This window comes from Pteropus vampyrus, unplaced genomic scaffold, assembly GCF_000151845.1.
Source record: "Pteropus vampyrus isolate Shadow unplaced genomic scaffold, Pvam_2.0 Scaffold57, whole genome shotgun sequence".
Classification (NCBI taxonomy): Eukaryota; Metazoa; Chordata; class Mammalia; order Chiroptera; family Pteropodidae; genus Pteropus; species Pteropus vampyrus.
Genome location: NW_011888838.1, coordinates 4,040,407 through 4,056,532, shown reverse-complemented (window position 1 = coordinate 4,056,532; position 16,126 = coordinate 4,040,407). Strand labels below are relative to the sequence as shown.

The following is a 16,126-nucleotide window of genomic DNA, read 5'->3' as shown; positions in this document are numbered from 1 at the left end:
GGTTAAAATGCTGTTTGCCAGTTTTCTCTAACTGTAAAGTTTCTATTGTCTCTTTCCACTCATTATTTCTTGTATGTGTGTCATTAAGTGAAACCCACATTCAAGGGGAAGAGTATCTGCATATATTATTTGAAATTCTTGTGTAGAAAATTTTAACTTTTATCCCCATTTATTTATTATTTATTCAAACATTTATTTATAACAGTATGGACCATTGTTCTTTGAGTTTATATTGTTCTTTGAGTTACAGTCTATTATGATTAGTATTTATTTTCTTACTTGAATTTTAACTTTGGCAATGAGAGATTTTTCAGTTTGTGTCCTTTTCTTAAAAAAATAGAAACTATCTGTGATGATACATTATATGAATTGCAGCTACGTCTTTTCAATATAATGTAATAGTAGTTTACTTGAGCCATGCTATTAGCATCACATCAACCTGCTTACACCTTCAAGATACATTTATTGATTACATATTTATCAATTTAATATGTTTATTGGGCATCTACTATGTTTCAGACACTATTCTAGGCAGTGTAGATAGTTTAGGGGATGAAAGTAGATACACAACAAAATGGTGATGAAACAGAGCCTTGTAGACATTTGCAGAGAACTTTGCCTTTTTGTTATATGAAAAAAGAAGCCCCTGCAGTGTGTTGAACAGATTATTGCATTAACTACTTTAATACAGATGCCGATCGCTTTAGATGCTGTGTTGAAAAGAGTTTATAGATGGGCCAGTGTTGATGCAGGGAGATCAGTTTTCAAAAGCAATACAAGTGAGATTGATGCTTTGAATGTAGCTGTGGGGATGATGAGAAAATTGTGTCCTGGATTTCTGATGGATTAGATCTGAAGTGTGAGAGAAAGGGAAACGGTAAGGATGATTTCACGTTTGAGTCCTGAAAAATTTATACACAATGTGTGTATAAATATATGCACACACACATATACGTATATCTGTTTCCTATGTTTTTTAAAATATTAACTATTGAGTATAACGGTGGTATGAGCATGAAAATGAGAACTAAACAATGTGCAAGTAAATCTCCAATTCTTAATGTGTAGTAAAACTAAAAATAAATAATATATCATTTTATTTAATTGTAAGACTAAAGATTAGCCTCATATAGAGATACATAGATTTCCCCCTGTAATTTTAGCCATTTTCTTTTTAATATTTTTTTTTTGAAAATGGCATCCAAGATATTTTTATGTAATATCCCTTTGAATTAGTGACGATATATTTTGGATTTTTTTTTTTTTAGTTGTTTTTTCACCAGATTTAACAAGTCTCATAGTACTTGGAGTCTTTTTCAGGTTGTTTATTATTTTTATTGTTTATTCTGAGATTATTTGAATTTTCCATAACAGTATTGTGGTAAGTGTCATACTGATTTTGTATATAAGTTTAATGATTTTCCAATGATATATAATGTGTAGAAATGGTAAAATAGGTTTATTTCATTTTCCTTAAGTTATAAAATTATTCTCTACATATTCTAACTTCATATACAACTTTTCATCTTTCTGTTCTCGATGTGGAGTTAAGAATTCATCCATTTTGCATCAGATATATATTAAAACACGCCATGAGTCTTTATCTTAGGCAACAAAATTCTGTTATGTAGTAATATATGGTATTTTTAAATTTACCTATGAGATAGCACTAAGCTAATTTTGAATGCATTTAAATATGACATTTATAATGATATGTGTGCTTGAATATCAGTGAGTTTAGAATTCAGAGATAATAAAAACTGTCTATTCCTTTCTTGTTTTGGAATTTCAGATTCTAGTGGTCATATTAAGAAGCAGAGATAAAAGAAGAAAGCAAGAAATAATTCAAATGCTGGTAAAGTAATCCTCTACATTGCAGCAATTCACAATGGTGTGTTATATATAGAAATAAGATCTGTCATTGTTTTCAACCCTGCTAAATAAATCTGAAGTCTTGGAATGGCATGCCACTTGACCTTTCGGGTTTCATCAACAGTATTTAACTGGTGCAAAGGAAACACATTTGCAAAGTGTCTCCTGTTGACGTGCCAGATTCCCCTGGTAGTTCACACAATGTTCAATAGACCCAAGTCCCTTGCTTCGGAATACAAGAGAGAATTCTTTTCCCAAGGAGGTACCCAGTCCATACTGAGGAATGATATGAGAAATTTTCACTTTTTGTCACAAATTGTGCTTGCGGCAGGCCCTTTAAAATCAACTCCAGTGGCTAAACGTTCAAAAGCTTCTCACTTTGAGATTGAAATACTTGATGCTCAAACAAGAAAGCAGATATGTATTGTGGATAAGGTGAGTTTTATTTATTTTTTTAAATTTCTCTATCTCAAAGATTATTAATCACTCGATTAAATGACAACAACTGTTCTAATATATTCCTGGCGTTTAGTGTTAATGTTCTGATGAGCAGCATACTTTATACATTGTTTCAGAAGATATTTGCTACATCCTGCATAATCAATTTAAGTAGTAGCTAATAATTATGAGGTTCTGTTTGTTCTGCTAACACTGACCATTGTCCAGAGGCAAAATTTCCAGTGCTCACATTCTCATCCTACAAGAAAAAATACTTTCTAGGTTTTCCTTTACATGTACTTTATTGCATATTCATATTATCATAGCATTCTAATAATATTTGTAGAAAATAGCAAGCAAAAGACACTGAAGGTACCAGATATTACATTGTGCATAATGATAAAATCTAGTTATTTAAAAAGTACTTAGAATTTTTTCTTTTTAAATGCTTACAGCACCTGGTATTCTGAAGTGATCACCCATCCAAGTACTAACCAGGCCCGACCCTGCTTAGCTTCCGAGATCAGATGAGATCGGGCATGTTCAGGGTGGCATAGCTATAGACAAAAAATTACTTAGAATTGATTTAATGATTTGTCTTCAGAAACATCAAATCTTACATTTGATGGTTTACTTATTTCAAAACAACAATGTCCACGTTTGTAAAGAGAATGTCTTGCTTAATATTACCCATTTATATTCATATGACAGATGTTTCACCAAGGAAAGATAAAATATATACTTCCTGGCTCATACAAACATATGTGTACATTGTAGGTATACATACACATGTACAATATTTCAAACAATTTTAGTCTTTCAATAGTTTAAAAAGATACTAGTAGTTTAATTTATTATGAGAAAGATTGATATTTTTAATAAAATATATCTTCATTTATTTTTCTTTACTGACAAGTTAAATACGATTTTTGCTGTTCTAAAAATAAAATTCAACCACTGACTGATACTATTTAACTATGCTCTGGCTGTGTTTCTGGACAATAGAGGAAGTATTTATGGTTTTTAGTTGCCAAGAAGATCATATGTACTTTTATAATTAGTAATCATAACACTATGACCAGCTTATTATTTGGGTAATACTAACTTTTATTTACAAATTAAATTAAAGTGAAAGAACTTTTACAAGTTTATATAGGACATAAGTGGAATGTGCAAGATTCAAAACCTTTCTATGCAACTCTAAATCATATTATTTTTCTATAATACCACTGGAGTCATATAAAATGATAAATATGTATTATGTATAAGAAATTTTAACATACAAATTACATGCATGGTATAATTTATTTCTAGTTTAGTTATCTCCATAAAATTTTTAGATTTTTTTGTGTCATACGAAGACAAAAAAATAAAATTCTCATCCAGAAGTTGCTAATATTTATAATATCTCACTATCAAAAATTCAAAAGATTAAAAAAAAACACAGTTAAACCAAGGGAAACAAGGCAATGAATGGAATGAACATTACATTGGTCAAGGATTTATAAAGACCAAGATTCTTAAATGAGACTGGTTTTGTGTCCTTTCTAATGTGTGTGTGTAAGCATGGACACAAAATATACCTTAAAGTAATGAGAAACTAATGGGCTTCTAATTATTTTCTTTAAGTATTTAAATTTGTGTTATTGAGATTTTATTTGTAGCTAAGATATGGAGTTATACATTTCTATATTAACTAAATTACAAAAAAGAACAAAAGCATGCATAAAGCCACTACTCTATAGAGATAAAGATTTTACTACGGAATCTCACATTTGAACTCTAAGAGACCTGTTTTTGTTTTTTTTTTTCTTTTTTTTTTTTTATCTCCAGTGGCAAATGTTCAGGGAAACTGAGTAGGCTAGATAGAGATTAATTTTGGATTCCTCAGTAGGCTTTATTACACAATCAACACAATATGATATGCAACTTACTATATACAAATCCGTGTCTTGTCAGTAGAACTGGATTTTGTTTTGTCATGTGTTTGTTTTGCAATTTGATAAATCATCTCATAATGATGGCAAGACATTCAAAAGAAAAAAAAATCTGGATTAATGTATCCTTTTTTTCTTTTTTTTTTTGGCTTTGTGATTCCTAGTAATTTCAGTTTGTAAATAAGAGAAAGTCTGACTTCGTTTGTTCAAGATATTGTTCTTTTCTTAGACAAATTAACAGTTATATTAATAGTAAGGTTATATTAAGTGCCTTTTATTGTACTTGACTCTATCTATTATACAAAGAAGTGTTGCTAATGACTTAGTACCTGTCTTTCAGTAAGTGTGTCTTATATAGTCGTAAAAATTAAAGGTCATGTACTTTGGAACTAAGCATATCTGGACTGAATCCATGCTACATCAATTATATCTATCAAAGCTCAGTAAAGTCACCGAATTGCTGATCACTAGGACTTTTATTTAGAATATAGGTTAATAAAATTGATTTTGTAAGTTTATGGTAAAGAGTAAGAATAAGATATGTAACATGCTGAGAATAGTGCCTTGAACATAATAGGGACAAATATTTTTTTTTTAGGTTTAATAATCACTTCGAGAGATAAATTTGAGGTGCGTAAAAATCCAAGAAAATATAATTGATGAACCTTCTGATAGTAGAAGAGAATTTCAATTTGATTTCTTGAGAATTATTCATTGACATAATTTGTTATAATGCTTAGGTTGGATATAAATTTTCAGTTATCTTGAGTGGGATGTACCTTTGTAATGTATGCTGAGCTCTAGTACAAATTGTATTTCCATCTAGATATACAACTTTAACTTTAGAATGGATAAAACATGTACTCAAGATATTCATGAGACAAAAATATTGAGAGAATTCCTGAGATTAAAGAAAATATATTGAAGCATGTTCTTTTACACACACACACACACACACACACACACCAAATAAAACACTATGGCCTTCAGTTATCTTCTCCAGGTTCTGTCCTATTGCTCTCATTACTTTTATCATATTTATTTTATCTGTCCACATTTTTCTTTTTACATTTCATCATAAACTTACTCCATTCAGACATTTGCCTCCATCACTTCTCAGAAAATGAACTTGCCGAGGTCACCAGTGAGGCAGTAGTAAATATCTTGCTAAATCTAAAGGTCAATTCTCATATTTTATCTTATTCTGTATATTAGCGACACTCACCACTATTAAGCACATTCTCCTTAAAACACCTTTGCTATTTGAGTTGTAGAATAATACTAAACACATTTTTTTTCAAAACTACTTTAGTAGCTTCTCCTTTTCCTCCTGCTGCTTCTTCATTATCTGACTTACTGGGTGTGGAATGTCACCATCTCAGTCGTCAGAACTTCTCCCCATCTTTAGTCATTTACCTTACTGAGTCCCACAGCTTTAAACGTAGTCTGCTTACTGATGACTCATCAACATGTAACTGCAGTTTATCTTCTTCCCCTGAAGGGGCAATTCCATTTATCTAAGTACTTATGTATGTATCCATCTATGTATCTATGTACCTATTTGCCTATTTGGATGTTTACTATGTACCTTAAACTTAGTATATTTAAAACTGAAAACTTGGTCTTCCTATAAAAATTTTTCATAGGGTTTTCCAGGTCAATAAGCGGAACTACATTCTTCAAATAGCTCAAGACAAACACTTAGAAGCATCACAACTCACCTTCTAATCTCAGAACCCATGTACAATCCATCTTCATGATGATACCTACACATAGATACAGACCCTGACAAACTTTAACCAACTCTACTGCCAGAACTCCTGAATCTTCCTGTTTCTGTGCTTAGCGCCTTCAACATATTCCCAACATAGCAACAGATCTAGCCTGTTAAATTGTATCAGATAATATCTTTCACTACTCAAAACTAGTCAATGTCCTTTTGTAGGTCTTAATTGTCACTTCTTTCTTTAGGCCTTTCCTTACTAACTAGTTAAAATGACAAAATCTGGCAATATTTTCTATTACCCTCCATTGTTCTGTTTCTTTACTAATATTTATTTCCTTTTTTGTTTTATTATTTGGTCTACCCTTGGTATGCCAGTTTCACAAAACCAGAGATTTGATCTTTTTTTTTTTTTTCACTCCTGTATCTCTAACATTTGGAACAGTACTTTGCACAAGAAAACATTTAACCAATATGTATTTAATAACTTGATGCCTATTTAAGATATATGTAGATTTTACAATGCACTCATGTTTAGCACTGGTAGCTTTGGGGTAGAGGAGTATGTTATTTGAAAATGCTTTTTGCTATTTTCTAAATCAAATTATCACTGAAATAAATGTAAATATAATCAATAGAAAAGTACATTTAATTAATCCATTCTACTGAATGCCCAATTTCTTCTGGGCTTGCTCCCAAAAATGATTTATAGAATTTAACTTTGTATTAGTGTATAATTTACTAACAATCGTGTTCTGATTACAAAATCTAACAAGCTTTTCATAAAAAAGACAATACAGATGGAGATATTTAACTAATTTAGTTATTCTCTATAAACGATTAAACTAATATCACTAATCAAGAATTATATGGACCTTTTGAGCTACATTTCTCTTGCTCAGGCCTGCTTCCACATCTGGAAGTGTACTTTCTCTTCTAATAAAACTTTTATTTTCTATTGTATTAAAAAAAAAAAAGGAAGAATGTTATAAAGAGCAGATTTAAAATGTATTGTTTAATATTCTTAAGTATTTTTTGGAACATCAAAATATATATTGGAAATATAAATTTTAAAACTTTAACAATGAATTATTTGTAGTTGCTAACTATCCCTGTTTCATTTCTATTTTGTAAAATGTCAGAAACTTATCTTGTAATAAGTCTATGATTCAAGACCACAGCAAGAACTCTGAAAGCTAGAGGTGATAAACATTTCCAATATCATCCCATTCTTTTTCCTTTAATTTTTTCTCTAAGGAACTTGACCTCAAGAACTCTCTTTCTCTTATGGTTTAATTTGCTCTATGTCAAAACTCTCGAAAGCTTTTTAAAGATTTCTTACAAATAAAATAAAGTATTAAATATTTCTCCAATCTTTCTAATGGTAAAAATACCAGTTTTACCAGAAAACAGAATTAATGAAAGAATTATGAGGTAGTAAGACTGTATAAAATTGCATTTTTAATACTTTAGTTAGAAATTTGGAGAATTCTCAGTTTTTTTTGACATTGACATTGCTACTTTTCATATTTTATCTTAGGCAAGCTACTTAGCATATTTAAGCTTCAATTTGTTCATCTGTAAAATAAGAATGGCACCTGCTTTAAAATGGCCTCTTGGCAGTTTTCAGAACTTCATGTATAAGTAAATGACATTATTTTCTTTTTCTTCAATTACTCTTTTTCTTCCTCCTACTTCTCTTCTTTTTAATTCCTTTTTTTCCTCCTCTTCCTCCTATCCCTGATCCTCTCTTCCTTCTCTCCTCCTTAGTCCCCTTTCTCCTACTTCTTATTATATGGTATGATATATTTGAAAGCTTGTAAGTTTAGGATTCAGGCAAACCAGAATTTTAATATAAAGCTGATTACTTTTTCTTTTTCCTTTGGACATGATCTAATTTCTCTGTCTTATTATTCTTTTTTTATAAAGGAATTTAAGTATTATTATTCTCACCCTTTACAGAGGAGCTGTAGTACAGAAAGTTGAAATGAAGACTTAGGGTGTGTTAGAACAAAGCTTTGATTCCAGTGATGTACATTCTGTGCCTTGCTCTGAACTATGATACACCCACTTGACAAATTTTAATGAGTTGTAAATAGCCACAATTTGAGTGTTCTGTTTAATTTCATGATTGGGGCATCTGACTTCTGACACAGGCAATGTGTTTCAAGACAGAGGTGCTGTTTTCAAAAGAAATCTACTTGCCCTTCCACTTGCACGAGACAAAGACAGCTCTTAAGTAGTCTATTTTTTATATATAGACATAAAATAGCATTAGTTAACATTCAAATCTAGAAATTAAAAAAATATATTTAAAGTCTTTTAATAATAAATCAAGGATATACTGTGCTAAGAAACATATTTTTAAAAATTACAAAATTGAGATGAATAGTTTCTTGCAAAAGAGGTAGTGAACATAATCATTTTCTGAAAATGCAGTGGAATCCCAACACCCACCCCTCTTTTTGGATGTACTTGGAAATTCCATAATACTGCATGCACTTCTAATTTAAAAAGAATCAGTATACTTCAATATTATTTGCCCTGACTTAGATTTCTCTCAGAAAAAGTAGTCGTATTATATTTAACCAATATATAATGTCATAAGAGTCAATATGGTAAAGTCGTTTATGCTCTGAGGTCAGATATATTTATGTCTGTATTTGACTCAAATTCTTTTTTGCAAATTAATATGCACATTTGCAAATTATTTTTTTTTTTATAATCTTAACATGTTACTTAAATACTCTCGTCTTGGTTTTCTTTTATTAAAGTAGGGTAAATATCTGTCTTCCAAGAATAGCTAAGGATTCTATATTTGTATGTAAAGTGTAGCACAATGTCTACACATAGTTATCTGTAAATGAATGTAATATTTTATGTAGTGCTAATATATTGGAAATATAATTATTCCACTGAAGTGAGGAAGTAATTGAATTAATACTTCTCTATTATGACTATAAGAATTAAAACATTTTCTTTTTCTTTTCTTTCTTTTTTTTATTAAAATTATTGGGGTGACATTGGTTAATAAAATTACATAGGTCCCAAATGTACAGTTCTATATGTCGTGTGTATATATATATATATATACTTTTATATGAGATACTTTTCTTCTATATATATATATATTGCATTGTGTGTTCGCCATCTAAGGTTAAATTTCCTTCTGTCACCATATATTTGGTGGCCAGGTAAACCCCTGTCTTCCTCCCTTTTCCCCATTTCCTCTGGTAACCACTAATCCTCTGTCCGTGTCCATGAGTCTCTGTTTGTCTGCCATGTTTGTTTGTTGTTTTCAGCTTTATAGCCCACATATAAGTAAAATCATATGATTCTCAACTTTTTCTGACTTATTTTGCTCAGCATAATAATCTCAAAATCCACCCATGTTTTCACAAATGGCAGTATTTCATCTTTTCTTATGGCTGAGTAATATTCTGTTGTGCATATATGCCACTTCTTTATCCAATCATCTATCAAAAACTACTCGTTGTTTCTATGTTTCGGCCACCACGAATAATGCTGCAATGAACATTAGGGTACATATATTTTTATGGATAAATGTTTTCAAGTTTTTTGGGTAAATCTTTAGAAGAGGGATTGCTGGGTGTATGGTAATTATATTCTTAGTTTTTTGAGTAAATTCCATACTAGTTTCCATTGTGGCTGTATAAATTTTAAATTCCTACCAGTACTGAACAAGTGTTCCTTTTTTTCACAACCTCTCTAGCACTTATTCTGTTGATGATAGCCATTCTAACAGGTGTGAGATGGTGGTTTCGATTTGTGGTTTTGATTTGCATTTCTCTAATAGCTAGTGAGGTTGAACATCTTTTCATACAGTCTGTTGGTCATTTGTATGTCTTCTTGAGAGAAGTGTCTGTCCAGGTCTTTTGCTCAATTTTAATTGGATTGTTTGTTTTATTATTGTTGAGTTGTAAGAGTTCTTCACATATTTTGGATATTAGGCCCTTATTAGAGGTGTTGTTTGCAAATAGCTTTTCCCATTCTGACAGTTGCCTCTGTCTTGTTAGTGGTTTCTTTTGCTGTACAGAAGCTTTTTAATTTAATATAGTCCCATTCATTTACTTTTGCTTTTACTTCCCTTGTCTTTTAGGTCAAATTCATAAAATCCTCTCTAAATCCAAAGTCCATGAGTTTAGCACCTACCTTTTCTTCTATGTAATTTATTGTTTCAGGTTTTATATATAGGTCTCTGATACATTTTGAGTTAATTTGGGTGTATAGTGACTGAGAGAAATCTAGTTTCATTCTTTTGCATGTGGCTCTCCAATTTTCCCAGAACCATTTATTGAAGAGGTTTTCTTTTCTCCACTGTATGTTTTTGGCTTCTTTGTCGAAAATTATTTGCTCACATATGCAGGGGTTTAATTCTGGATTCTCATTTCTATTGGTCTATGTGTGTGTTTTTCTAACGATATCATGCTGTTTGATTATTGTTGTTTTGTGGTATAATTTGAAGTCAAGCAGACTGATACCTCCAAACTTGTTCTTTTAGGAATTCTTGGCTATTTGGGATCTTTTGTGCTTCCATACAAATCTGATGATTTTTGTTCTATTTCTTTAAAGAATGCCATTGAGATTTTGATGGGGATTGCATTAAATCTGTATAATACTTTGGGTAATAAGGTAATTTTAAGTATGTTGACTCTTTTAATCTATGAACAAGAAATATCTTTTCATTTCTTTGTGTCTTCAATTTCTGTTAATAATGTCCTACAGTTTTCAGTGTATAGATCCTTCACATGCTTGGTTAAGTTTATTCCTAGATATTTTATTCTTTTTGTTGCAATTACAAAAGCAATTGTTTCTTTCACTTCTTTTTCTAAAAATTTATTGTTAGTATGTAGGATAGCTATGGATTTTTATACGCTGATTTTGTATCCTGAGACTTTACTGTGATTGTTTATTGTTACTAACAGTTTTTGGTGGATTCTATAGGGTTTTCTATATAGAGAATGCTAACATCTGCAAAAAGTGACAATTTGACTTCTTCATTTCCAGTTGGGTGCCTTTAATTTCTTACTCATGCCTGATTGCTCTAGCTAGGACTTCCAGCGCTACATTGAATAACACGTGGTGATAGAGAATAGCCTTATCTTGTTCCTGATCTTAGAGGGAAGATTTTTAGTTTTTCAAACTTTAGTATGGTGTTAGCTGAGTTCTTGTCATATATGGCCTTTATTATATTGAGATACTTTTCTTCTATACTAATTTTGTTAAATGTTTTAATCATAAATGGATGCAGTATCTTGTCAGATGCTTTTTCTTCATCTATTGATATGATCATATAATTTTTCCCCTTATTTTGTTTATGTGGTGCATCACAATAATTGATTTGCATATGTTAAACCATCCCTGTGACCCTAGAATGAAGCCCACTTGATCGTGATGTATAGTCTTTTTAATGTATTCTTTTATTCAATTTGCTAGTATTCTGTTTAGGATTTTTGCATCTATATTCATCAGAGATATTGGTCTATAGATTTTTTTTTTTTTTTTCTGTGTGTGTGTGCTATCTTCACCAGGTTTTGGTATCAGGGTAATGCTGATTGCATAAATGAGTTAGGAAGTATCGACTCTTCTTCAATATTTTTGGAAATGTTTGAGAAGAACAAGTATTAAATCTTTGAATGTTTGGTAGGATTCACTAGTGAAGCCATCTGGTCCTGGACTTTTACTTTTGGGAAGTTTTTGTTGATTGATTCAATTTCCTTACTGTTGATCAGTCTATTTAGATTTTCCAGTTCTTCATGATTCAGTCTAGGAAGATTGTATATTTCTAGGAACCTGTCCATTTCTTCTAGGTTATTGAATTTGGTGGCATGTAACCTTTCATAGTATTCTTGTATGATACTTTGTATTTCAGCAGTATCTGTTTTAAGTTCTCCTCTTTCACTTCTGATTTTGTTTATTTACGTCCTATCTCTTTTTTTCTTAGTCGATTTTATTAATTTTTATCAATTTTATTAATCTTAAAGAACCAGGTGCTTGCTGCATTAATGTTTTCTATTGTCTCTTTGTTTTCAATTTCATTTAATTCTGCTCTATTTTTTTATTATTTCCTTCCTTCTGCTGACTTAGTCTTAATTTGTCCTTTTTGTAGTTTTTGAAGATGTAATGTTACGTTCTTTATTTACAAATTTTCTTGTTTCTTGAGATAGGCCTGTAATGGTATGAACTTTCCTCTTATTATCACTTTTGCTGCATCCCAAAAGTTTTGATATATGGTTCTTTCATTCTCATTTGTTTTTATGTATCTCTTGATCTCTCCTTTTATTTCTCCTATGATCCAGTCATTCTTCAGTAACATCTTGTTTAATCTCCACATATTTCTGATTCTTCTTGCTTTTTTTTTGCAGTTGATTTTTTATTTCAAAGCATTATGTTCAGAGAATATGCTTAGTATTATTTAAATTTTCTTATTTTTTTGAGGTTAATTTTGTTTCCCAATATGTGGTCTATCCTTGAGAATGTTCCATGTACACTAGAAAAGAATGTGTAATCTGGTGTTTTGGGATGAAAATCTCTGTAAATGTCAATTATGTCCAATTGGTCTAATGTGTCATTTAAGGTTGATATTTCCATATCGATTTTCTATTTGGATGATCTATATATAGCTGACAGTTGGGTATTTAGGTCTCCTAATATAATTATATTTTTGTCAGTTTCTCCCTTTAGTTTTTGTTAGTAGTTGCTTTATATTTTTTGGTGCTCCCTGATTGGAAGCATATATAATTAATAAGTGTTAGGTCTTCTTGATGTATTGTCCATTTTATCATTGTGAAATGTCCATCTTTTTCTCTTGTTACCTTTTTTTATCTTGAAATATATTAAATCGGATATTAGTACACCACACTAACTTGTCTCTGGATGTCTTTTGCTTGGAGTATCATTTTTCACCATTTCACTTTGAGTCTATATTTGTCTTTTGAACTGCAATGTGTCTCCTGAGTGCAGCATATGGTTGGGTTTTGTATTTTGACCCAGTCTGTTACTCTGTGCCTTTTTATTGGTGAGTTCAGGCCATTTACATTTAGGGTGATTATTGATATGTGAGCATTTCCTATAGCCATTTTATCATTTGTTCTCTCATAGCTCGGTGTCTCCATTGTTTCTTTGTCCTATTGCTTCTATTATTTTAATTTGGTTGTGTTATGGTTTTGTCCTCTGTTTCCTCTTATTTTATGTTATGTGTCTCAATTCTGGATTTTGTGTGTGTGTGTGTGTATGTGTGGTTATGTTTATGTAAAGGAAAATTTTGTATATACAGTAGACCTTATTCTTCTGCTTGTATCTTATCTTCATTTCTTCTGCTTGTGTCTTATCTTCATTCCCCTTTACAGATTTTGATCTTTACTTCCTCCTCTTTTCTGTTTTTGTTGTCCTAAATTATCCTTATTTATTCTGTGAGTTCATTTCTAGATTATAGTAGCTATTGTCTTTTCTTTTCAAAATGTTTTTTGGACTTTAACTATTATATAATATAATAAAGAAGAGGGTTGCACTTTTCTGTTTTGTCTGCCTGTTAGTCATCTTACTCATAGTTTTGTGTGTGTGTGTGTGTGTGTGTGTGTGTATGTGTGTGTGTGTGTGTGTTGTCCTTTTGTTTCAGGTAGAATGACCTCCTTCAGTATTTCTTATAATGCAGGCCTTGTGGTGGAAAATTCCCTTAGCTTTTCCATGTCTGAAAAGGTCTTTATTTCTCCTTCATATTTATAAGAGAATTTTGCTGGATATATTATTCTTGGCTTGTAATTTCTCTCTGAATAGTTTGAATATTTGGTTCTACTACCTCCTAGCTTGTAAAGTTTGTGTTGAAAAGTCCAATGATAATCTAAAGAGTTTTCTTTTATACATTATCATCTTTTTTCTGACTGCCTTAAGAATTCTCTTTGTCATCTATTTTGAGAGTTTTAATGTTTCTTGGAGAAGGCTTCTTTAGGTTAAGATAATTAGGTGTTCTGTTGCTTCTTGATTTTGAAGATCCAGTTCTTTTCATAGATTTGGGAAATTCTTAAAAACCAATCGTTTGAATATGCTCTCTGTTCCCTTCTGGTATATCTATTTTTCTTATGTTGCTTTTTCTGATGGTTTCAGATAGTTCTTGTAGAGTTCTTTCATTTTTTTTTTTTTCACTCTCAAGTCTTTTCTGTGTCATTTCCAGATTTTTGTCTTTGATATCACTAATTCTTTTCTCCTTCTGGTGAGCTTTATTTCCTAAACTTGCTATTTCATTCTTCACTTCTTTTATTGAGTTCATCTCCAAAAGTTTTATTTGCTTCTTTTTTTAGAGTTTCAATATCTTTGGTAAAGTATTTCTGTTGTGCATTAATTTTGTGCCTGAGTTCATTGAACAGATTTTTGTGTCTAAGTTCATTGATCAGAATTTTCTGGCATCTTGTTGAGTATTTTTTTTTTTTTTCAGAAGTGCAATCTTGAGTTCTCTGTCATTTAAATCACATATTTCTATACCTTTAAGTTTATTTTCTGGAGATTTTTCATTTTCTTTCTGAGTTGCCTTATCACCTTGGCTGTTCATGGTATTTGGTGGATTATTTCTTCGTCTAGGCATTGAGGGACATGTACTCTGCTTTATATATATTTTTTATTATTATTATTATTATTATTATTATTATTTTGAGTGAATTCTCTTTAGCAATTTGATAAGAAGAGGTTTTGCTTTTGTTTTCCAGGAGGTGGTGCCCAAGCCTCCTGCAGTGTGCAATCCTTTGGGGCTAAAAATGCCATTTTCTGAGAACGTGTGTGTTTCCTCTGTTACCAGGTTGCCTCAGTCCCAGTGCATCACCCCTAAATTTTCTCATCTAAATATGTTACCATGTAAGAAGACTGTTTTTATTTATGGTTAAGCTATAACGAAGATGTCATTTCTATCCCTTAATATATGTGATGCGGTGATATTCCATTTAGAAAGACTATGTATATAAATAAGTTTGAGAGGATGCATCTAGAAAGAGAAGAAGTGAAATTTACCAGATTCACTGGTCCTCTAACTTTGTATTTTGGCATTTTAAAGTGTCACAATCAAGTTTTATTAATTCAATAAATATTTGTTGAGATATTTGTCTAGTGTTCTATTAGATGTTTGAGATAATGCATTAACTTATACAGATGCAGTACCTATCTTTATAGATTTTATTCTCTCTTGCAGAAGATAAGGTAGATGTAATTTTAGGTCCAAAGATATCTACATGATGAGAAGAAAAAAAGATAATTTTGGGTGGTAAACGAAGGAAGATAACTTTGTGGTGAAAGGAATATGACATTCTATTGACATTTTATTTTAGTTAAATAAGTTTAACTGAGATTTTTTTCTGTTTGGATTTGTAATGAATTAATGAGTTGTAATTAATGAATCTGTCTGTATGTAAACCTGTTATGAATTTGTTGGAACACAGAGTGCCAGATGGTGAGCTGTGGTTCACAACAGACCACAAGAGACATGAAAATGGAGAAGTTTCTCACACATCCTGGAGGAAATACATAGCACTATTAATGGGCCACATTGGGAGGTCAAGGTAGAGTGCAGACAAAGAGGGAGGACCTGAGGCACATGCTTTTTTTAGGGCCCATGGAATGCTTTGGGATTCCCAGGATAAGACTGGTTTGGTCAATTCAAACCAAAAAAAGCAGGATTTGAGTAAACCCCCCAAGGAGTCTTATCTAAGGTATGCACAAGAAAAGGCACTGGGAGGCTGGGGAGACTGCTGATCACAATGGCTGTGGAGGAAGTCATATCAGGAATATATAGTTACTTGTGACTCTAAGGGCCATTACCTGGGGCATGAACTTGCTTGAGGGGCTACTGTCAGTTTAAGATCACTGTAGGCCTCTTGGTCAAACAAAATGAATGCCAAGGGAGCAATACAATGGAGTAGCTTAGATAAACTCTTAACAAAACCTAAAGATGTGCATGAAGTACTAATGATCAAAAAGTTCACAATGAAGGAGTTTTCAGTTCTTTCGTGATCTAACAATTCAAACAAAAAAACAAAAACTGTATTTACATAATGTATTTCTGGGAAATAATTTTGTTCTGACCTTATTATGTTTCTTTTAAAAAAATAAAGGAAAATTATATATTAGGCATGTATCTTGTTCAGATTAACAT

At 31.2% G+C, this 16,126-nt stretch overlaps 1 protein-coding gene and 1 non-coding gene across 2 annotated transcripts in view; one reads left to right on the top strand and one right to left on the bottom strand.

Moving 5' to 3' along the window:
- Positions 1-1,977: 1,977 nt before the first annotated feature.
- TECRL (trans-2,3-enoyl-CoA reductase like) overlaps positions 1,978-16,126 on the top strand; it is a 93,024-nt gene continuing 78,875 nt past the window's right edge. Inside the window, exon 1 of the mRNA XM_011360641.1 lies at positions 1,978-2,307. Coding sequence (XP_011358943.1) covers positions 2,074-2,307 — 234 coding nt within the window. The 5' untranslated portion in view covers positions 1,978-2,073. The remainder of the gene's footprint in view (positions 2,308-16,126) is intronic.
- Positions 2,757-2,875, bottom strand: LOC111740087. Its single transcript, XR_002780457.1, has one exon. It is a non-coding gene; the product is annotated as a 5S ribosomal RNA (ribosomal RNA).